This window comes from Acomys minous (assembly GCF_964271855.1).
Source record: "Acomys minous genome assembly, chromosome: 17".
Taxonomy (NCBI): Eukaryota; Metazoa; Chordata; class Mammalia; order Rodentia; family Muridae; genus Acomys; species Acomys minous.
The window spans coordinates 23,072,043-23,096,617 of record NC_140500.1 but is presented as its reverse complement, the minus strand read 5'-3'; the positions used below and the strand labels follow the sequence as shown (position 1 = coordinate 23,096,617).

Sequence of the window (24,575 nt, the reverse complement as noted above, 5' to 3'; positions counted from 1 at the left end):
CAAACAAGAAAAAAAAAAAGAAAAAAGAAAAGAAAGAAAGAAAGAAAAGAGGACTCCAGCCAGGAGGCAGAGGCAAGTAGATTGCTGTGAGTTCGAGGCCAGCCTGGTCTACAAAGTGAGTCCAGGACAGCCAAGGCTACACAGAGAAACCTTGTCTCAAAAAACCAAAAATAGAAAGAAAGAAAGAAAAGAAAAAGAGTACTCCAACAATGGAAAAGGTTTCTTAAATACACGGGGGGGGGGGGGGGGGGAGGGAGAGAGAGAGAGAGAGAGGGCGGAGGGAGGGAGAGAGAGAGGTAATCATGGATTTTAGGGCAAGGAGAGACTTTGGAGTTCTTATATGCCAATGATTACCAACATTCCATTCTAACCTGATTATCTACTTTAGAAATATCACATTGTCAGGAAGGTGGGGTTTAAAACACATTAAAGATCTCTAAGTCAAAATCAGAAGGGATTAGATGCTGAAATCTGAAATTTATATTCTCACAAATACGATAATTGGAGAGTGTCTGATCCTTACTTCCTTACACGTTATCACAGATGCAGCCTTGGCTGGCCTAGAAATGGCTATGTAGACCAGGCTGGCTTGGAACTCACAGAGATCCTCCTGCTTTTGCTTTCCAGCTGCTGATACCAAAAGTGTTTGCTGCCATGCCTAGTGTGATCACAGACTTTGATGACAGGGCCTGACTCTGTAACACCCATGCCTCCTCAACCTTGAGAATTTCCTGCCTTGGTCTTCTGAGTGCTGGTATTACAGATGTGTTGTCAGTGTGCTCTTGTCTCCTAAATATATCACCTGTTAAGTTAGTATCTAGGCACTGGAGGGTGATGGGGAGCACACGCTGTTCTTGCAGAGGACCTGAGTCTAGTTCCCACATTGGCTAATTCACAGCTACCTGCAACTTCAACTCTAATCTCTTTTGGCCTCAACATGCACTGTACTCACATGCACAAACTCAGTCATATATACAGAATTTAAAAAAATAATAAACATTTTGATTAATATTTAAGCCTATCTGCCTCTGTCTTCTGGAAAAACAAGTTCATTTGTTGAGGGGTGAGAGCCCTGCTTATCAACGGGCTTAAGTGGCACTGAAACCACACTCCTTCAGTAATGTAGTCATAGCATCTTCTCCTCTGAGGCCTTTGACCACTCCAGTATGGGTTCTTGGCTTAATTTACAGTGCCAGATATGAGTTTCCTGCAGCTGAGTGGCTTATGTTCAGACAGACAGATGTTCGTTACCCCCGAGATAGAAGTGCCACTAATGCACCACTGAGGCTTTCTCGCAGGTCGGCTCACCTCTGCAGTTCTCGTCTTTACCACTGGGTGGGGTAGCTTTCCCTGCTTGGGACCTTGCATAGCACCTTCTGACACTAGGCCTTCAGGGAGGAGGCTTCCAGGTCAGCGCCAGCTTAATTTCTTCATCCTTTGTGTCTGGAGTGTGTGGTGTCTTCAGCAATAAGGTTTTACTTTCATAGTTTGGCAGGCAGCCGAGAGTAGTGGCAATAGCCTGTACGGTCTGAGGTTCTTTTGAATTCTCCCTGACCAGCAGCTTGATGAAAGGTTTCCCTTCCTTGGCACTGAGGTTTCTGTTAGTTTGTGGCTCCTGAGGTTACCATATGGGGTAACTTCAAATATATATGTACACATATACATACATATATATATATATTATACTTTAAAATATATATTGTATTTAAGTTTTTATTTTATAATTTATAATATACGATATATTTGCATATGTACAAATTTTTATACGTACATTTATATAAAATTATAAGATGATAGGTCTCTATGGCTTCTACAAACATACTTAAGTGTTAATTATCCCTCTTTCCCCCTTAGTCCATACCTCCCCCCTCCCCAGTTAAGTCCTCCCCCCCATTTTCTCTCTTTTCCCCTTCATGGCTCCTGTGTCCTGCTGTTCCTTTACCACAGCACCTCCTCCCCTTCTTCCAATGGTCCCTTCCGACTTTACTGGTTTCTATAGCCACTCCAGGTTACACATTCCAGCCCCAGACGGGGCATCTGTAACAACCCCCTGCACCTGCAAACACTCAGGGGATGTGGTAGAAAGATAGTCAGAGCCTGGAGACCAGAGAGGCTGCTGCAAGACAGTGTCTTGGACAGGACTGGATGGGATATGTTGTAGTCATAAACTCCTAACAATATGGCGTCCTGCACCAGACCTCCAAGGGCCACAACAGTTGATGTGCCTTGTCAACATTTATGGAAGAAGAAATAGCCACAAGGCACCAACTACTCCTGGATGGGGAGCTATAGGCAGCCAGTGGCTGCTGAGTAGGGGAGGAGCAGGTTCCTTTCAGGGACAGGTGGCTAGCCATAAACACGTGCAAACAAGGGAGTGTGTGTGTGTGTGTGTGTGTGTGTGTGTGTGTGTGTGTGTGTAACACAGTCACTACAGGGCTTGGTATCATGGAACCCAACTTTAATCCTAGCAGTTGGGAGGCAGATGCAGATGGATCTCTGTGAGTTCTGGCCAGCTGGGACTCCATAGTAAGTTCCTGTCTCAAAACAGCAACAATAACAAAGACAAAAAGTACAAAAGTAGGTGGCACGAGATTCAGAGGATTTGGGGGGACATGAGGAGTTGGAAGACAAGAGGCAGAAGTGATTCCAATGTAGTTTACTCTAAAGGAATTCCTCAATTTTTAAGTCAATATTTAGGGGGTTGGGAAGATGGCTCAGTGGTGAAGAGGGAGCACTGTTCCTTCAGAGGACCCTCTATCAGTCTTCTCGCCCACATCAAACAGATCACATCCACCGTGACTCCAGATCCCGGAGCCTCTGTGGGCACCTGCACTCACATTCACATATCCCGTGCAGACACAGTCACACAACTAAAAATAAAATAAATGTATTCAAAACCTTAAACATGGCATACACCTTTAGTCTCAGCACTCAGGAGGCAGGGGCAGGGCTATCTTCGTGAATTTGAGGCTAGCCTGGCTTACATAATGAGTTTCAGGCCAGCCAGGGACACATAGTAAGGCTCCGTCTTTAAAAAATCAAAACAAAACAACAACAAAAGAAAGAAAGAATAAGAAGAGAGAGAGAGAGAGAAAGAGAGAGAGAGAGAGAGAGAAGGAGGGAAGGAAGGAAGGAAAGAAGGAAGGAAGGAAGGAAAAGGAAGGAAGGAAGGAAGGAAGGAAAAGGAAGGAAGGAAGGAAGGAAGGAAGGAAGGAAGGAAGGAAGGAAAAGTTCACTTGGAAAGCTGGAAAGATGGTTCAGCTGTCTGGAGCTCTTCCCAATCTTCCAGAAGATCTCAGTTCAGTTCCCAGGATCCACACTGGGTAGCCATCAAACCTGTAACTCCAGCTCCAAGGTACACACACACACATACGCGCACACACACACACACACACACACACACACACACACACACACACACACCCCACAACAACAGTTGAAAGTTAATATTTATGGTTGACAAGATGGCTAAGCAGGTGAAAGTGCTTGTTGCCAAGTCTGACAACTTGAGTTTCATCCCAGGACCCACAGGGCGGGAGTTGTCTTCTGACCTCCACACGTGCACTGTGAGATATAAGCGCATGCGCGTGGGAATAAAGTAAATAATGTAATTTTTTTTCAAGACAGGGTTTCTCTGTGTAGCCCTGGCTGCCCTTGAACTCACTCTGTAGACCAAGCTGGCCTTGAACTCACAGAGATCCACCTGCCTCTGTCTCCCGGGTCTGGGATTAAAGATATGTGCCACCACATTATAATTTTTTGTTTGTTTGTTTGTTTTTTGTTTTTTGAGACAGAGTTTCTCTGTGTAGCCTTGGCTGTCTGACCTCACTTTGTAGACCAGGCTGGTCTCGAACTTAACGTGATCTGCCTGCCTCTGCCTTCTGAGTGCTAAGGTGCACCATCACAGCTGGCCTATAATTTTTGGTTTTTTGTTTGTTTGTTTGTTTGTTTTTTGTTTTTTCGAGACAGGGTCTCTCTGTGTTAGCCTTGGCTGTCCTGGACTCACTTTGTAGACCAGGCTGGTCTCGAACTCACAGCGATCCGCCTGCCTCTGCCTCCCGAGTGCTGGGATTAAAGGCATGCGCCACCACGCCCAGCCTCCTGGCCTATAATTTTTAAAAGATAATATTTAAACCATTCTAGCTGGGCATGGTGGCTCATGACTATAATCCCAGCACTTTAGAGACTGGAAAAGAAGAATTGTCATTTGTTTAACGCCAGCCTGGGCTATACATGGAATTCCAGGCTAGTCTGGATTACATAATAAGAGTTTTTCTAAAATAAATAAATACAGTAATTCAAAAAATAATTATTTCTGCTTTCTGAGACCCAAGGTCTTGTGCCTGACAATTTTTGGGGTTCCCTGTCTCTTTATCTCTGGCGCCAGAATAAAACCCTTGGCCTTGTACATGCCAGACAAGTACTCTACCGCTGGGCCACATCCCAGTCTAAATCTAGGGCAATACTACTTTTTACCTCTTGGACTTAAGTGAGATGATTACACACTGTTCTTAACATAAAACCTGGCCTAGAGTAGGTTCCCAAGATAGATAACCCTTTATTGCTCTCAACCTGTACATAGAAAAAGACACCAGTAGGTGACAGTCACACAATTTGGTAAAGAACTGAGTGTGGTGGCCCATGCCTTTTTTCCCAGGACTTGGGAGGCAAATGGACCACTGTGAGCCCAAGGTCAGCCTGGTCTACATAGAGAGTTCCAGAACAGCCAGAGTGACATAGAGAAACCAGGTGGGCTGTGGTGGTACACACCCTTAATCTCAGCATGTGGAAGGCCAGAGGCAAGCAGATCTCTGAGTTTGAGGCCAGCCTGGTCCACAGAGTGAGCTCCAGGACAGCAAAGGCTATACAGAGAAACCTTGTCTTGAAAAATTAAAACAAAACAAACAAACAACCATAGTGAGACCCTGTCCCCAAGATAGAAAAAGAAGTTACTTGGAGACGGGACTCAAATCTGAATGTGTTTGATTACAAAACCTTTTTCTATTACTATATACTATTTCTTTTTAAAAAGATTTATCAGGGCTGGAGAGATGGCTCAGAGGTTGAAAGCACTGACTGCTCCTCCAGAGGTCCTGAGTTCGATTCCCAGCAACCATATGGTGGCTCACAACCATCTATCGTGTGATCTGATGCCCTCTTCTGGCCTACAGGTGTACTGGCAGGCAGAGCACTGTATATATAATAAATAAATAAATAAATAAATAAATAATTAAACACACACACACACACACACACACACACGCACACGCACACACACACACACACACCAAGCATATGCTGCTTCTGTGGAGTCCGGAAGAGGGAGTGGGATCCTCTGGCCAGGTGGACGGGAGTTACAGGTATTGTGAACCACCTGAACTGGATCCTGTGAATAAACAGAAAGTGTCATTAGCCATTGAGCCATCTTTTATTTCTTATAAACAAAAACAAAACAAAACCCAGGTGCTGGGATTAAAGGTATGTGCTGACATGTCTGTCCTGCTTTCACATTTTATATTATTTCCCCCTTTTAAATGTAGATTCCGCCTATGAGAGAAAAGACTTGTCTGCATTGTCTTATCTCACGTAACATACCTAGCTCCAGTTCTAGAAGTGCAGACAGAACTAGTAGCTACAAGCCACTGCATGGTGCTGGATGGAAACTGAGCCTGGTCCTCTGGAAGAGCAACTAGTCCTCTCAACCACTGCGCCATCTCTCCAGCTCTGCTGTGTCTTTTCTTAATGACAGCCATTCTGTCTGGAGTGAAATGGAAACTAGACGTGGTTTTGGTTTTCATTTCCTTGATTGCAAAACAGTGAACATTTTCCCATATATTTATTGACCATTTGTATTCTTTAAAATGTTTGAGGGGGGGAGGGGGACGGGAGAAAGGGTGTGTGTGTGTAAAGGTCAGTGGAAAACTTGCAGGAGCTGGTTCACTTCTCCTACCCTGGTGTCCTAGGATAGAGCTCAGGGTGCCTTAAAACATTTCACAATCCTCTTGTCTCAGGCTGCTGGGATTATAGGAATTAGCCACCACACTCATATTTTTTAATAGTATTTTTAAATTAATTTATTCTTGTTACATCTCAATGGTTATCCCATTCCTTGTATCCTCCCATTCCTCCCTCCCTCCCATTTTCCCCTTACTCCCCTCCCCTATGACTGTGACTGAGGGGGACTTCCGCCCCCTTTATATGCTCATAGGGTATCAAGTCTCTTCTTGGTAGCCTGCTATCCTTCCTCTGAGTGCCACCAGGTCTCCCCCTCCAGGCGACGTGGTCAAATATGAGGCACCAGAGTACATGTGAAAGTCAGACCCCACACTCCACTCAACTGTGGAGAATGTCCTGTCCATTGGCTAGATCTGGGTAGGGACCACACTCACGTTGAAGCCTTTTAATTCCATATCATTCTGTTTGAAAAATCATTTGGTCTTTTAAGACAGCCTGGCTGGCCTTGAACTCAACTTGTGGCTGAAGACGACCTTGAACTCTCAATCCCCCTGCCTCCACCTCCCCATAGACCTAAGCTTTTGATAAGTACCTGTTTACAGTTCTCTCGTCTTTGAAATGTCCTGGGCAGTCCAACAGTAGAAGCTGAGTCATTCTGGTATATGTTTAGAGGGCTGTCCCTCAACTTTTCATACCCCAGAGGAATGCAGCACCCTCCCTGGCAGTAAAGTGAGAAAAACAAAAATCGGGGAATGCAGAAGTTGAAGCAATCCAAAAGCCACACTTTCACCCACACAAAGCCCTTTTTGGATCCCTTTAAAAACAACCAAGTATCATATTGAGCAATCTAGCTGGTGTCCAAAAATAGCGGCCTGGGGGAGTCACGTCTGAGTGTGTTGGCTCTGAGACTCAGGGATGCAGACCCTGGAGATTTCCCAGGGGCCACCAGGACCCCATGCTGGCCATAACGAAACCTCACCTGTGCGTCTCCAGGTGGCCAAAACTTAGCCACAAGCAGCTCGATTTCCAAGTCATGGTATTTTTGTTAAAAAACAGTGTGGCCAGGTTGGGGTGCGGTTTTTCAATAGAAGCTAATGAGGGAAAAGAGAAGTGAATGAAGAAGATAAAAGTTGAATGAAACCCTATAAAAGTGTTTTGCCCCTGCACCAGTTCCAAATTCCCAGGACTGGAAAGTGCTTTTGTAAATAACCGAGATCTCTTTCCTTCCTTTAGAAGAAGGCGAGTTCCTTTAGGATTTGGCTTTCTTAGAAGTAAAGTTGTATTTATTCCTATTGCGTGTGTATGGCACCTGTGAGAGTGTGTGGGCAGGCATGTGCTATGGCTTGCTCGAGTCAGCTCTCTCCTTCCACCCTGGGTTCCAGGGACTGAACTCAGGTGGACGGGTGTGTGTGGCACGGGGACTGAACCCAGGTGGACGGGTGTGTGTGGCATGGGGACTGAACCCAGGTGGGTGGGTGGGTGTGGCACGGGGACTGAACCCAGGAGGACAGGTGTGTGTGGCACAGGGACTGAAGTCAAGTGGGTGGGTTTGCATGGCAAGCACTTTCACCGTCTGAGTCATCTCACTGGCCCAAAGAATGTTTTCATATTGGACAAACATACAGAGTAACCTAAAGATTCTAACAGTCACATACAGGTTATTTAGCTCTTGACTTCATTGGAAGGTTTTCTGTAAGCGGGGTGATGCAGTTAAACAACCCTATTCCCAGCTACCTTGGAAACTGAGGCCAGAAGTCCCTTTGAACACAGGGCCAGCCTGGGCAACATAGTGAGCCTCTGTCTCAAAAAGGAAGAAAAGATGAAGCCGCGTCTCGTTTCCCTGCCCTCACTGCTGTGCTATGTGCCAGCACCCACGCCAGGTGAGATGCTCACTCCTAAGATATGAGAAGCAGAGCCTCGCCGTCCTGCCTCAGAGGTTGAGAAGCCTCGCCAGGCAGGCTAAAGACAACACGCTTCCAGGTTCACACATGGCCGCTCAGCAGATACACACAGAGCATTTCCTGAGTGAGTGACCAGATCTCGGGCCCCAAGGCTCTGTCTTCAAACACTTGGCTAGTTGCCATGCTCTGTACCGGAGGTTTATTATTTAAACAGTGTTCTGCCTGCATGTGCATCTGCACGCCAGAAGAGTGCACCAGATCTCGTTATAGATGGTTGTGGGCCACCATGTGGTTGCTGGGAATTGAACTCAAGACCTTTGGAAGAGCAGATGGTGCTCTTAACCTCTGAGCCATCTCTCCAGCCCCCGTGCACTGTTCTTTCAGGGGACTCTGGTTTGCCTCCACACTGGTGGCTCTTTGCCACCTGTAATGCCAACTCCAAGAAATCAGACACCGGGCCTGGTAGAGAGATGGCTCAGAGGTTAAGAGCCCTGTCTGTTCTACCAGAGGTCCTGAGTTCAACTCCCAGCAACCACATGGTGGCTCACAACCATCTGTAATGTGATCTAATGCCCTCGTCTGGCCTGCAGGTGTACATGTATGCAGAGCACTGTATACATAATAAATAAATAAATAAATAAATAAATAAATATAAAAATAAAATAAGAAATCTGACACTCTTTTCTGGCTTCCATGGGCCCCTGCACTCACATTTATATGCCCACGGACAGACACCTACTTTTAAAAGATGAATCTCTAAAAATAAGTAAATGGCAGCTGAGGAGATGGCTTAGCAGTTAAGAGTACTAGCTGCACCGGGCATGGTGGCACATGCCTTTAATCCGAGCACTCGGGAGGCAGAGGCAGGTGGATTGATGTGAGTTCCAAGGCCAGCCTGGTCTACAGAGAGAGAGTTCAAGAAAGCCAAGGCTACACAGAGAAACACTGTCTTGAAAAAGAAAAAAAAGAGAGTACTGGCTGCTCTTCCAAAAGACCTGGGTTCAATTCCCAGTATCCATGGCTCACAACCATTTGTACTCCAGTGCCAGGGGTCTGATGCTCTCCTCTGGCCTTGGAGGGCACCAAACACAAATATGGTACACAGAGCCGGGCGTGGTGGCGCACGCCTTTAATCCCAGCACTTGGGAGGCAGAGGGAGGCGGATCACTGTGAGTTTGAGGCCAGCCTGGTCTACAAAGTGAGTCCAGGACAGCCAAGGCTACACAGAGAAACCCTGTCAATATGGTACACAGGCATACATGCAGGCAAAACACTGATACACAGGTGATGATGATGATGATGATGATGATGATGATGGTGACAGCAACAATAATAAACTTGCTCATTCACTGAGGTCTACCTGAAGCTCTGCATCAGGAAACCTTCAGTGAGTTATGTAGCCATGATTCCCTTATCCTTCAGAACTGATCTCACAAAGGGAATGGTGTGTGCCCTGCTGTGGTTCTGAACCACAGGATAAGACAGCATTGTAAATTTTAATATTCTTGCCCCATCTCTTGTCTCCCTGCCCCCCTCACTAACAGGGTATCTCACATTGGCCTCAAACTCTCCATCCTCCTGCCTCAGCTTCCCAAGTGGGGAGATGACTGGTGACACACCCATGTCACTCCTGCCCTTCCCAGACTGACCTGTCCTATAAATAAGAGGGAAACAGGAGCTGGCATGTGCCTTATTCTTCCCACTCCAAGGTCAAGTTCACCTATATAGTGAGCTTGGGCAACGCAGGCCCTGACCTATGACTAAATAAAAGTAACAACAACCACCACAAAGACGGCTGACTCTCTGAAGGTGTGACCCCAAACCACCTGCGTCATGCTGAAATTTCCCTGGGATCCTGCGAGCCGTACTTCATGCCTCAAATCTGCGAAACACTGTTAGAGACCATATCCCTAGGCTCCAAGTGTGGGCCTACTCCGCATACAGGGAAAAAGAAAGTGTTAAAATTGTCCTTATAAAAACATTTTAAGTTCCAGGGAGGCAGAGGTAGATAGATCTCTGTGAGTTCAAGGCTAGCCTGATCTACAAAGCAAGTCCAGGACAGTCAGGGCTACACAGAGAAACCCTGTCTCAAACAAACAAACAGGTGCATAAATTCACGTTTGTGTGGAATCTTAAAAGTCAATATAGAAAAGAAAACAGTAGAAGTGTCTACCAGGGGTGGATGATGGAGAGTAGGGTGGGGTCTGGAGAGATGGCTCAGTGGCTAAGATCACTTATTACTCCAGAAGAGGGCTCAGAGTTTAGTTCCCAGCACCCACATCAGGCAGCTTACAACTGCCTGTATCTCCAGAGAATATAACACACCTGCCTCCCAGGCACGCATGCACACACCCACGCATGCACACAGATACTGCTTATTAACATGGTGACAATTTCAGAAATGTCCATTGCTGTTATCTCTTGTTCTTTGTTACCTATGGTGCCTGGGCTGGGTTTTTAAAGGGACAGTCTCAGAGGAGGCCAAACATTACGCAGAACTGCCTGTCATTTAACCCACGTGGCTCCGCCTACCAGAGCCCCACCCATCTTTATCAGACCCAACCCAGGAGGTAGATGTTGGATACCTGGTGGTTGTGATGCTATCAGGGGGAGGAGCCCACAAGGGAGAGCTCAAATTTGAATGTCAGGGACCAGCGCTTTGTCACACAACTGCACTGAAGCAGCCTTGCTTGAAGCAAGCTTCCTTTGGCCTAAGGATTTGAGGGAGTCAAGAAAGTCACGCTGGAGACCGATATGGACAGGTAACAAGACAGTCTGTGTGGGTGCGTGTGTGTGTGTGTGTGTGTGTGATCTCCAGTCCTGCTGTCTAGCTGCCGGATAGAGTGCTTTGCCTGTCAGTATGCACATTTTCTATTCTGGAGCTATCTCAGCATCCTCTGCTTAGGCCTTTTGTGTTCTGAACCTAACTCTCCCGGTTCCCCACCTCTCTCCAGTTCTTTTTTCTTTGTGCCGCAAAGAAGATAAAAGGTCCTGATTCATCCTGAAATTTGGACAGAGCTGGCGCTGGCTTATGGCAATAACAGCAAACCCTTAGAGGCTCGCAGCACAAAGAGGCCCGGAGCAACGCCTCATTAAGAACAGTAGTGGTTATTTTCATAATTATTTGTCAAATAGTCAACATTTTAAGACTCACATGGGGAGTCTTTACTGGAATGATTTGGCGATAATAAGGAAGTCTGTACTTCTTTAAAAACACTAAGCATTTGAGATGAATTGCTCGCAACTCATTACCATGGTATCTATTGTAGGGAGAGAATTTCAGTAAGATGAGCAATTTGGTGTTATAGGCTCAACTGTTGGATACTTAGTGGCATTTTTTTTACTGCTTAATTAATCTACGCAGAGATTTCTTAACTTCTTGAAAGCGTTTGGGGCTCTTCTATGCAGTTCATGATGGGCCATTAGCAGAAGTTTCTCTCTCATTTTCCTACATTTATCGCAGTGTGTGAGTCACGCCTACTCACGCACTGACGCTCAAGTCCATATTCTGGTTACATAATTGAGAATGTGGAGTTGATGTATTTAACTCAGGTCCCAGAGTTTTCTTTTCTTCTTTCTTTCTTTCTTTCTTTGTTTCCTTTCTCCTCTCCCTCCTCCTCCTCCCACTCCCCTCCCCCATTGGGGACCTGGTTGAGGAGCTGGCACACGCACATGCTAGATAAGTCCGCTGCCTGAACTACATCCCGAGCCCTAAACAAACAAACAAACAAACAAACAAACAGCATGTTCACAGGCAGACAGTCTCAACTACTTCATGAGTTTATAATGAGATATTTTTGAAAATAAATCTGAGGTCCACACCCTGATGGGGAAGGGTCTGAGAGAAATGCATGCACGTAGCAAGATGCAAAGTGAAGACCAAGGTAAGGCTGAAATTCAGAGAAAAACAACAAGAAAGGGGAGAGGTGGCACTGAGGGCAATAGAGGGCAGTGAGCAGCTACAGGAGGGGCCACGGCTGCCCTGTTGCTCTGCTGGGATTATTTTTAACCCTTTGTGCCTGGTTTGCATTGCTGGAGGAGTGGCTAGTGTTCCACCTCAGGGAGCACAGCTGTCCCGGCAGCTGTCAGCCTATAGGCCCGAAAAAGCACCTAGCGTAGTCCTCCCTACCTGGAGGAGCCTGCCGAGAAGAGGGAGCTGGAAACAGGCTCCTAGCTGGGCTTGTGGGAAGTGAAGGATCTTGGCACCCAAACAACAGGCCAGGGTTGTGCACTTCCGCCCACCCTGGCTGGGATCTTAAGACAGAACCGGCCTATTCTATCTTCCTGTGGTTCGTATATAACTTTTTTACATGGGTCACAACCTTTTTTTTTAAATTCCCAGGATATTTCTCCTTCATAATAGCAGCCCTCAGCCCCAGTACACACTCATTAATATGCACACACACACACACACACATACACACTCACACAGCCCCCGTGCACATGCTACTCACAGTATGTGAAAAAGAAAAACAAAATTTCTAGGGCTGTGCGTGTGGTTTGGTGGTGCAGCACTCACTAGTGTGTACAAGGCTCCAGGCTCAATCCACTGACCAAGAATTTTCCACTTTTCCTGTCTAGATAACACAAAGTTTAGTTAAATATAAAGGGGATTTATTGCTAAGAGATGAAACCCAAGCTGTTTAAATGACAAATACCTGTCATTATTATCATGAGCGATGCTAAGTGTTTACTGCTGCTGTTTTGAGTCGAGGTCTCATCACACAGCCTGGCTGGCTGCGAACTGTCTGTGTACACCAGCTTGGCCACCAATACACAAAGACCCACCTGCCTCTGCCCCGCCCAGTTCTGGAATTAAAAGTGTGTACCAGCATGCCCAGGTGCTAGGGTTTTTTATATGCTAGTGATGAACAGTAGATATGGAGATACTATGATGATTATCATAGTAAATTGTTATTTCAAAATGAAGCTATTCTTGTTAGATGCTAACACAGGATGGTCATGAGTTTGAGGCCAGCTTCAGCTACATAGAGATTTCCAGGTCAGCATGGATTACACAGCAAGACCATGTCTCCAAAAAAAAAAAAAAAATTACCCCAAAAGTGAGGGACTAGCTATTGTATTGCGTGACTGTTGGCAGTGATTCTAACCACCACTGCACCAAAGTGGAACATACCCAAATTTCAATCCACACGTGAATGAATAAACAAAACATGTTATACCCACACAGTAGAATATTGCTCAGCAGGAAAAAGGAACCAACTAGTGATACCTGGATGAATACCAAACTCACTCTGCTCAGTGAGAGAAGGCACACAGGAAGGAAAAAATGTGATTTAAATGAAATTATAGAAGGTTGGGATAATTCACATTTACAGGGAGCGTCAGCATTTGCCCAGGTAAGAGGAGAAATAACAGCAAATAGAGGCATAGAAACTTCACAAAGCCTAGAAAAGCTGTCGGTTCTAATTGCGCTGCAATCTGGGGTGCGGACCTGTCATCGTTCTGAGAGCTGTAGATTTTAAGTGAATGGGGATTGCTATGTAAATTACATCTCAACAACAAAAGTGAAAAATGGTTTCAATTCTCTTGTATCAAAACCGTATTCAAATCTGTAACTAGTTCTTTTCTCCCCGCCCCAGTTCTCTGCACTTCCACCCATCACCACTGTGTGGCAGTGGTGGCTCTGCAAGTGAGGGAAGCTGTTGTTATATCTCCTGGCTTGTGTTATTACGTCCACAGCTTTAACAGGGACTTTAATTTCTCTAAAGAAACTTAAGGGCTGGAAAGATGGCTCTGTGGTAACAGCGCTCGTCATGAAAACACGGAGACCTGAGTTTAGCTCCCCAAAAGCAGGCTTCTAAGGCAAGCTGGGCGGTTGAAAGAGGAGGACCCCAGGAATCTTGTGAGCCAGTTAACTTGGGTGCATAGCAAAGAGCAAGCCCGACACCCAAGCTTATACTCTAATCTCCACAGACGTCCTGTAATGTGTTGCCTCTACCGCCTCCTACACACATACATACATACCACACAAAGTGTTTTTTTAATTAATTTATTTATTTATACAGTATTCTGCCTGTATGCCAGAAGAGGGCACCATGTCTCATTATAGATAGTTATGATCCACCATGTGGTTGCTGGGAATTGAACTAGAAGAATAGCCAGTGATCTTAACCTCTGAGCCATCTCTCCAGGCCCAACACAAAAAATTTTAAAATCACAGCATGCGTTGAGTGCATGGGTGCGTGCGTGCGTGCGTGTGTGTGTGTGTCTGTGTCCTCAGAAGCCAGAAGTGTTGGATCACCCTGGAGCTAGAGCGATAGATGGTTGTGAGCCACCTGGAGTGAGTGCTGGGTCTAGAACTCAGGTCTTCCAGAATAGCAGTATGTGCTCTTTTTTTGGGGGGGGGGGGTTGAGATAGGGTTTCTCTGTGTAGTCTTGGCTGTCCTGGACTCTCTTTATAGACCAGGCTAGCCTCAAACTCACAGCGATCCACCTGCCTCTACCTCCCAAGTGCCTGGATTAAAGGCGTGCGCCATCATGCCTGACTACAAATATTTTGTTTTAAAGACAGAGGAAACTGCTTGTTATAGTTCTGCTCAATGAAAAATGAGTACTATGTAGAAAAGTGATTGTAAGTCGGATGACTTTATATGACCCTGTGCTTAGGGAGGGAGGGAGGATGCCCAGCAAGGGGTCTCGAAAAACAAAACAAAACAAAAAACTCACAAAATACATTTAAACATAAAAATTAATAAGGGTAATTTGCTACTCTGACTACTGTGGGGAGGGGGACATGGAGGACTGTGGGCCAGGGAGACCTGCTGCCTGACCATGTGGAGTTTGGGGTCCTAGATGGAGGTGGGGACAGGAGGAAAAGTTGGAAATACAAGGATGAGACTGATGAACAGGTCATTTTATGCCCACGAGCGCGACGTGACAGTCGCGGGGACTCAAATAGGACTCCAGTGGGTCTCACTTTGAAGCAAGGAAGGGTGGATGGATTTTAAGCTGAGCATATCTCAGGTATCCAGAAAAGGAAACAAGACTATCTTTTCCGGGTTTAACCCAAAAATCATAAAATTAAAAAAAAAATAATGGTAATAATAGGTCATGGGATGTAGCTCAGTGGCGAAGCATTTAACTATCACTCCCACGGCTGTAAGTTCAGTCTTTAGTTTAGCAGCAGCGGCAGCGGCGGCGGCGGCGGCGGCGGCGGCGCCGGTAGCAGCAGCAATAATAAATAGAGCTGAAGGCACACGGTGACAGAGAAGCCGTGCCTTAAATTTCTTCTCTCATTCACAGCCTTCTGATGAAACGAAAGAAGTTTCTTTACCACTTCAAAAATGTCCGCTGGGCTAAAGGTCGGCATGAGACCTACCTGTGCTACGTGGTGAAGAGGAGGGACAGCGCCACCTCTTTTTCACTGGACTTTGGCTATCTTCGCAACAAGGTACCAAGGGGGTTGGCGACTGTTGACGCTAACTGATGAAGCTATGGATGCCACCGGTGTCAAGTGCTGAGGGGAAAACTCTCCATATATAAAAATAGTTTTTAAAAAAAGGTTAAGGTAAAAAAAAATTAAGATAAAGCTGTGCAGTAGTGGTGCATGACTTTAATCCCAGCAATTGGGAGGCAGGCAGATCTCTGTGAGTTTAAGACCAGCCTGGGCTGTTACATAGTGAGACCCTGTGTCTCACACACACACACACACACACACACACACACACACACACACACACACACAAAGAAGAAGGAGGAGGAGAAGGAGGAGAAGAAAGCCTAAAATAAACACATAAAAACAAAAAGATCATATTGATGTAGGAAACATTTTTTGAATTTTAATTTTTACAGTGCTAGTCCCGCCCCTGAGCTCCACCCCTAATCACCTCTGGGCCCTTAGTACTTTAATCCCCTAGTGCTGGGTTCTTTCTCAAGCACTTCCTTGAGTGAGAAAGATAAACTTTGTGTGTGTGTCTTTAGAATTTTTGAAAATTGAGGGAAAAAATAGGAAAAAATGACATCAATTCAACTCTGTTTTCCAAATCATTTCGTTTCCTCTCCAGGACTCCCAGGGAGAGCCTGAGGGCTTAGCTTTTTATTATGCTGTTTCCTTTGCCTAGCTTTTGGTGGGGTCACTTTACACCGCCGTTTTACACACAATCTCTTCCCTACTTGGAGCCATGACACACAGTGTTTATAGACGACCTTACCAAGTGGTACTTTCTCTTATTTAGCAGGAAGTGCTCACAACACCAGCTCTATTTACTGCTAAGGAAAGAGCGCTAAGGAAAGCGATGAGTAAAGACTGCCTTCAGTCTTAGACTAACCATTTTCCGCAATAGGAGGTGGACCTGCTAGGGTTGCAGTTATCACAGTCCCGGCAATCACATAGCGCACGCGCTTTACTTAATTGCCCTTCTCCACTTACATGCCGAGATCGAGACTCTAATCTCCCATCCCTAAATAAGCTTTTCCCTCCTGACAGTGTCTTAACCCTCCTTGCAAATTGTCTTGGCGCCACCTAGTGGACAAGACACGCTTTCACCACACTGCATCCAAACTGTCACTTCTGAAACACAAATTTAATCCCTGCAACCTGTGTGACGATTCTTCTTCTGGTCTTAACTCATTTCATTGTTCTTGGTCCCATGAATCTGCAATCTTTCTTTACCCAGCATGGGCCAGTGTGATAAAGAGATTTGGCCCCAGTAAGAAAATTAACTTTATGCTGGGCATGGTGGCGCACACCTTTAATCCCAACACTCAGGAGGCAGAGGCAGGTGGATCTCTGTGAGTTCCAACGCAGCCTGGTCTACTGAGCGAGTTCTAGGGCAGCCAGTGCGACATCCTCCGCAAACATACCAAATGGCCTGAGTGGGAGAGCATGTCCGTTATATCACCAGCGCTCTCTGTTTTTTTCCTCCAGTCGGGCTGCCACGTGGAGTTGTTGTTCCTACGCTACATCTCTGACTGGGATCTGGACCCTGGTCGGTGTTACCGAGTCACCTGGTTCACCTCCTGGAGCCCATGTTACGACTGCGCCCGGCACGTGGCTGAGTTTCTGAGATGGAACCCCAACCTCAGCCTGAGGATTTTCACGGCGCGCCTCTACTTCTGCGAAGACCGCAAGGCCGAGCCCGAGGGGCTGCGGAGACTGCACCGCGCTGGGGTCCAGATTGGGATCATGACTTTCAAAGGTGAGGGTTGTGCAGGGGAGAGGGATGTGTGAACTGCAGCCCAGAGCGAGGCGAATCGGCGGCGAGACTGAGGCCGGGTGCTGCATAAAGGCTCGCTCTCAGTTCGTCCTCAAGGCCAAAAGTATTACTTTGTTTTCTGAGGCAGGGTCTCACTAAGCCAGGCTGGCCTTCAGCTTGCGATTCCCTGGCCTCTGCCTTCTGAAGGCTGGGATTATAAGTAGGCAGCACTATCAGAACTGTCAGAACCTGAGAGATAGAAGTTGGAAGAGCTGCGAGTGCACACACACACACACACACACACACACACACACACACACACACACACACCCCTACCTTATTTACTTACTTATTTATTTTTCTTTAAGACTATTTTTACTGCTGGAATACATTTGTAGAAAACCACGAAAGAACTTTCAAAGCCTGGGAAGGGCTGCACGAAAATTCCGTCCGGCTTACTAGACAGCTTCGGCGCATCCTTTTGGTAAGAATATCCCCCCCCCCCTTATGCCTGCTCCCCCACCCCAGCCTGGAGCCTCTTAGATATTTATTTGTATCATTTGTTTTTATATGGTGAATATATCATGGCATTTACAATCCAGTTTTCTCTTCCGTCTTTCCCCAGGGCTTCGCTCCTCCACTTAGACCTCTTCCTCTTGGCCCCTTTCCACAATGCTCCCTTTTGCTAACCTCCCCTCGCGCCCCTCCCCCCGCCCCAGCTCAATTTTGAAGCTATTCATTCAGTCAGTGTCTCTCTTTCTCTGCAGCCCTTGTATGAAGTCGATGACTTGCGAGATGCATTTCGTATTTTGGGACTTTGATATCAACCTTCTGGGATGTCACATGATGAAATTTCTCTGCTGAAGAGAGTGGATAGAAAAGCGATCCATCAACTACCTGTTTTTCTCCTTAAATACTCACTTTCACAGAGTGTAGGGGTGGAATTATATGACTTAAAAAAAAAATACTTGAGCTGCAAAACAGCGTAGGACCTCCAGAGTGATGACTACTCAACTGGTAGCTTTGAGTGCAACATCGCCATCTACTGGGGAACAGCAGAACATCAGGACTTTGGACCATAGTTAAAGTGATGCTCTCTCTGACTTTTAAGCAGGATGGAAACAGAAGCAATATGCTTGTAAGAGCAGACGGAGACGATCACACGGTTTCTTACACCTACCCTCTGTTTGTATTACTTATTCATTTGAACCGTCAGGGGCATCAGGGACAGATTTTTCTACTCTTTTCCTTTGAGGCTCACTTTCAAGGGTCCTCTTCCAATGAGGCCTTGGATTGTAGGCTGTCCTGATGAGGGAGTCTGAGCCATCACAAGCCATTCTCTCAACAGCATTAATATGCAGGCGTGTGCTGTATGTTTTCATTGTCTGTCGTGTTTTTGTTCATATTTGCATGTGAGAGGGCTTGGGGTGGGAGTTGAAGTATGGATCATCACCTCAAGGTGATTTTAATAAAGGATCTTAAAATGCAGATGAGGACTATGAAGAAACCATTCCGAAAATGAGTTGATGATTCAGGGAGCAGATTCTCTGGGAACAGACTCTCTCTCTCTCTCTTTTTAAATGTCATTAGTTTATTTACAGTCTTATCTAGAAGAGTTCAAGAGTTGAAGTCAGGCACGGTGGCGCATGCCTATAATCCCAGCACTCGGGAGGCAGAGGCAGGCAGATCGCTGTGAGTTCGAAGCCAGCCTCATCTAAAAAGCGAATCCAGAACAGCTAAGACTACACAGAGAAATCCTGTCTGGGGGGGAGGGGGAGTTCAAGAGTAATCCAATTTTTAGATCACATCTCTTAACCACTCTGTTAAAGGGGTGATTTAAACAGCCTTATTTTTTAGGTAGCTAAAAAAAAGAAGAAAAATCCAGATCCAAAGAACACAGTCACCATAGCCAGTAACTGCCACCTTGCTTTCCACTGAAAACGGAACATTCTTCCATCCTCATAGTGGCTGAGACGACCACAGAGGCGGTGAACCTCTGGATGCTCTGGCCCAGCATGGCGCTGATGGAAGCCCTGCAAGGGATGACATTGGGAACAGACTCTTAAAGGAGCCTGTGGCTTAGAAATGCCGCAAACTTCTAGTAATGGACGTTTGAGAGTCGCTTGAGTGCCGATGGGTAATTTGTTCTCTTTGGTTGGTGGCCAGCAAAGTTAAAAAAAAAAAAAAAAAAAAAAAAGACAGGTTTTTATATGTGTGCGATGCTGCTGCCCAAAACTTTGAACTGTATAAGAGGGTAACAAAATGGAATTGTATCTGATGCCAGGCAAGGTGACATTCATCTGTAGTTCTGGCATTCAGGAGGCTGAGGCAGGGTAACTGTAAATCTGAGGCCAGCCTGGCTGCAAGGTGAGACAGACCCTATTTAAACAGTGTGGTGGGGTAAATAATACTTAACAAGGAACATTGCAAACCTATGGCAGGGAAATTATGCTTCACCAAACAAAATGTAGGGAACCAACATAGACTCCCTATTTGTCCCTTTTTATGCCTTGTCTCCCTAACAACTCTGATGATGAGAAAAACACTCAGAATAAACATCCCTGTGCAGGTATTGTCTACTACCCTTACAACAAAGTTAAAAGACACACAGGAAATCCTGTGCACACAACTGTATTTATTGTATGTAAGTTGCTGCAGAATGGTAGAAAAAAAATAAAAATCATTAATTGTGTCCTGTATTTATTTGTGTTTTATATTATGCTGTAGCGCATCCCGTGATGTTCCTGCCCTCATTTCCTCTCCTGAAATATTAAAGTGGTTCCAAAAAAAAAAAAAAATCAGGTGTGGTGGTACACGGCTTTAATCCAAGCACTCGGGAGGCAGAGGCAGGCAGGTTGCTGTGAGTTCTAGGCCAGCCTGGTCTACAAAGTGAGTCCAGGACAGCTAAGGCTACACAGAGGAACCCTGTCTTGAAAAACCAAAAGTAAAAAAAAAAAGTGAGTTCATGAAGTTTCATAAATTTGAAACTTTAGAAATTACTATAGCCGTGCACATAATAGTGACCATCTAAAATCAAACTATTTTCTTGATTCTTAGGAACTCACACACACACAGCAAATTTATTCAGGCTCATTTTAAATAAACCAAATAAGGGGTCAGAAGTTGGAAGCTTTGGAGATGAGCCACCAAGTCAAATAGTGCCAAAAATGATTTATAAAATTAAAGTCATGAAGATCTTTTTTAAAGATTTATTTATTACTTATACCATGTTCTACCTGCATGTATGGCTGCAGGCCAGAAGATCTCATTATAGATGGTTGTGAGCCACCATGTGGTTGCTGGGAATTGAACTCAGGACCTCTGGAAGAACAGTCAGTGCTCTTAACCTCTGAGCCATCTCTCCAGCCCCCATCCCTCCCATTCTTTAATTTCTGTCAGCTGATTTCTTGCTCTGGCTCTTGACCTAGGCTTAACTTTATTAAGTCCTGTGTATGGAAAGCTCTTGGAGTAAAGGTGTGTGCTGGGGCTGAGCCACACCATAACCACCTGTTTACAATGAACAGAGAGCTCTTGGATTAAAGGTGTGTTAGGGCTCAACCACACCAAACAAAAGATGGGCTTTTACAGCTCCCAATCTCTGGGATCACAAATATCTTGCAACAAGGATGTCATCAGCCAAGCCTGACAACCAGAGCTTGTAGAAGAAAGAACCAACTCAATGCTGCCCTCTGACCTCCTCACAAGCATCAAGGCTCGTGAGCCACCTCACATGCACACAATAAGTAAATGCAGCTTTAAAAAGAAAGAGATTCACTTAACTTAAAATAAAAACATTGTGATCTGTGAGAGACGCACACAGAAACCCACATGTTGTACGATGCCAGTACCTAAAATATCCCGAGTAGGAATCCAAGTGTGGCTGGGCACACCTGTAGTGCCAGCACTTGGGAGACCCAGCAGGCCACTGGGGGTTACGCAGGACTCTGTCTCAAAAAAGAACAGAACAGACAGAAAATGTTGATAACTGGTAAACCTGTAGACACCACTAAGCACTTGCCAGGGGCTGGAGGCAAAGAGGAATGAAAAACTGCTTAGGATTGCATGTCAGGATTCTTTCAAAGGGAAGGGGCTTCCAATAACCCCCCACAGGATTGCAGTGCACACATGCGCCTTCACACAGACATCATATAGATGCATATGCTATATTAAAAGTTCAAGGTCATGCTGGGGGCCGTGCTGCGCACCTGTAATCCCAGCACTCAGGGAAGCAGACACAGGCAGATCTCTGTGAGCTCAAGGCCAGCCTGGTCTACAAAACAAGTCCAGGCCCTTTCCAATGGTGACGACCTCCCTACGAGAACATGCCTCTGCAAAGGATCTCCTTCATCTCTCTCCAGAAGAGGAGAAGAGGAAACACAAGAAAAAGCACCTGGTGCAGAGCCCCAACTCCTACTTTATGGATGTCAAGTGCCCAGGCTGCTATAAAATCACCACGGTCTTTAGCCATGCACAAACGGTAGTCTTGTGTGTTGGCTGCTCCACTGTTCTCTGTCAGCCTACAGGAGGAAAAGCAAGGCTGACAGAAGGATGCTCCTTCAGGAGGAAGCAGCGCTGAAAGTACCTAATTCAAGATGAGGGGGAAACCACCCCAATAAACACATTTTGGATTAAAATAAAAAAAACAAGTCCAGGATAGCCAAGGCTACACAGAGAAAGCCTGTCTCGAAAAACCAGAAACCAGCTGGAGAGATGGCTCAGAGGTTAAGAGCACTGACTGCTCTTCCAGAGGTCCTGAGCTCAATTCCCAGCAACCACATGGTGGCTCACAGCCATCTATAATGTGATCTGATGCCCTCTTCTGGCTGCAGGTGTACATGCAGACAGAGCACTGTATACATAATAATAAATATTTTAAAAAAAAAAGAAAGAAAAGAAAAGAGAAACCAGAAACCAAACCAAAATAAAACAAACAAAAAATGTTCAAGGTTCAAGGCTACACAGAGAAACCTTGTCTTGAAAAAAAACGTTCAAGGTCATCTTGATACACTACATATTAGTAGTATAATACTACATATTAGTAGTAAAATTGAGATCAATCTGTGTCTGTCTCTACAACAACAAAAAGAAAAAAAATTAAGACACAATATTAAGTTTTTTTTTTCTTCTGGTTTTTCAAGACAGGATTTCTTTGTGTAGTCTTGGCTGTCCTGGACTCATTTTGTAGACCAGGCTGACCTCACAGAGATCCACCTGCCTCTGCCTCCCAAGTGCTGGGATTAAAGGCATGCGCCACCATGTCTGGCCTACAATGTTAAACTTTTATTTCATTTGGTATTTACTTAGTGAGATGTATGCTCTGGGATTAAAGGCCTGCACTCCACACCCAGCCTCTGCCCTTGTTTTAACAACCACATAGAACAGGCCTATCATTCTGAGGGTTAACATGTGTTACTCTTAATTCCTTACGAGCAATAATTTCATATTTTATTTGTGCGTGAACTTTAAGATTATTGTTTGCAGACTTGGCAGCACACACCTGTAACCCCAGCACTCAGGATGCTCAGACAAGAAGTTTAGGAGTTCCCAGACAGCCTGAGCTACATTACAAGATCCTTTGGCTTCTCCTCTCTCTATTCAAACACATCCCTCCCGTCTCTTCTGGTCCATGGGCCTGCATCCAGCTCCAACAAAGAGGAACAAAGAACAGATGCTGAGGAGGTACCAGCCATATCCTGACCTGTTGGCTGTCCCTGACGTTTAATGCAGTGATGCAGAGGTGGTCCAGGGGGTTGTGTCGTGGGTTGTTCCGAGTGCCATCCCACACAGATATGCAAGTTGAAAGCAGCATCTGCCTTACTCTTGGCTCCTGAAACCTTATCAACACAATTACGTGTCCTTCCTTTCAGGTTATTAACTCCTGCCAGGTCTTAAAAATCCAGGAAGAGCCGGGCGTGGTGGCGCACGCCTTTAATCCCAGCACTCAGGAGGCAGAGGCAGGCGGATCGCTGTGAGTTCGAGGCCAGCCTGGACTACAGAGCGAGTCTAGGACAGCCAAGACTACACAGAGAAACCCTGTCTTGGAAAAAAAAAATCCAGGAAGAATAAGAATGCATTGCTTATGAATTTTATAAAAACAGGATTCTATCTGGACGACGTGCCATTACCTAAGAAACGTAACAAACATTTAACTAGGAAAATGGCTTATACGACTGAATGGGACTTAGGGGAAGCCAAAAGTGAGATAGTGAAGAGACCTTGGGCTAGTCACACTGCTCAAGGGCTGTCACCTTCTCTGAAAGGTATGAAAACCAGGACGTGGCAGAGTTTGCTATGAAGAGAGAGAGAGCCGCCTAGAGAGAAAACTCGCCTGGAAGCCGCAGGCGATCTGGGAGATATACACACAAACCCAGGCAAGCTGTGTACACACCAAGATGTTCTAGTTTCCAGACCGTGAAATCTGCTCAGCGCAAATTAGCACCCTTCACTGCTAATCAAATATAATCGGCCCCCTGGGGGTTTTTTAACTGTCATGGCCCGTGCAGTTTGCTTTCTTTTTCTTCCCAATTTAAATCTCACAGGGATGTCGTGTGTCTTTACCAGACATGAGATATAAATATGAAAGTAAGCCAAGAATACAGAAGACACGGATGTACAGAAAGACTCCACAAATGTCCCACCAAATCGGTCTGTGTAAATAACAAACCGAGGAAAGACCTGCAGCGGCCTTTCATTGTAGTATCAACTCTAGACTTTCTTTCTCAGGTTTCAATAGTCTGTTTACTCCCAACGGAATGTTTTCACATAAAGATTTCATAAAATACACTGTGAAGTAAGCATAGCAATGACAACTGGGTGGCGGCGGCATTGGTGGCAGCGGCAACATTGGCCGCAGTGGAGCACACCTTTGATCCCAGCACTCAGGAGGCAGAGGCAGGCAGATTTCTGTGAGTTCAAGCCCAGCCTGCTCTACAGTGAATTCTAGGACAGCCAGGGCTATGCAGACAAAAAAAAAACAAAAAACAAAAAAAACCCAAAAAACATAGCAATGACTTAGGCAGCAAAGGAAAGGAGTTCAGGCCCCAGCCTGTGTCTGAGGATGGCTCACTTAATTATTCAGGTTACCTGGGATCTATCTTCAGCAAAGCCCTTACTATGCTCATTCAGGACTCACTAGACATGGGTGATTCTGTTATAAAATAGTTATTCCAGGAGTTGAGGATGTAGCTCAGTGGTAGAGTACTTACTCACCATGGGTGAGGGCCTGGGTTCAATCCCTAGCACTGGAAAAAAAAAAAAAAGGTAGGGCACAAGTTGGCTATGTAGACTGTGCCTGTACTTGGAGCTGAGGCGGGAGGAGCAAGACTTGAGGCCAGGTTGAGCTACATAGTAAGATCTTTATCTCAGGCCAGGCGGTGGTGGCACACGCCTTTAATCCCAGCACTCAGGAGGCAGAGGCAGGTGGATTGCTGTGAGTTCGAGGCCAGTCTGGTCTACAAAGTGAGTCCAGGACACAGAGAAACCCTGTCTCAAAAAAAAAAAAAACAAGCAAAAACAAAACAAAAGACCTTGTTTCAAACAAAACAACCAAAGAAGGGAAAGA

The 24,575-nt window shown here is 45.6% G+C and overlaps 1 protein-coding gene and 1 pseudogene across 2 annotated transcripts; both read left to right on the top strand.

The window, feature by feature from the left end:
- Positions 1-10,531: 10,531 nt before the first annotated feature.
- Positions 10,532-18,775, top strand: AICDA (activation induced cytidine deaminase). The gene is made up of 5 exons (XM_084765812.1): positions 10,532-10,618; positions 15,123-15,270; positions 16,747-17,017; positions 17,383-17,498; positions 17,782-18,775. The coding sequence occupies exons 1-5, from the start codon at positions 10,611-10,613 to the stop codon at positions 17,833-17,835; spliced, it is 597 nt and encodes a 198-aa protein (XP_084621938.1). The 5' UTR covers positions 10,532-10,610; the 3' UTR covers positions 17,836-18,775.
- A 2,561-nt stretch (positions 18,776-21,336) lies between these two features.
- Positions 21,337-21,660, top strand: LOC311588405 (small ribosomal subunit protein eS27-like; annotated as a pseudogene). Its single transcript has one exon. The product of its transcript is annotated as a small ribosomal subunit protein eS27-like (transcript).
- Positions 21,661-24,575: the final 2,915 nt, after the last annotated feature.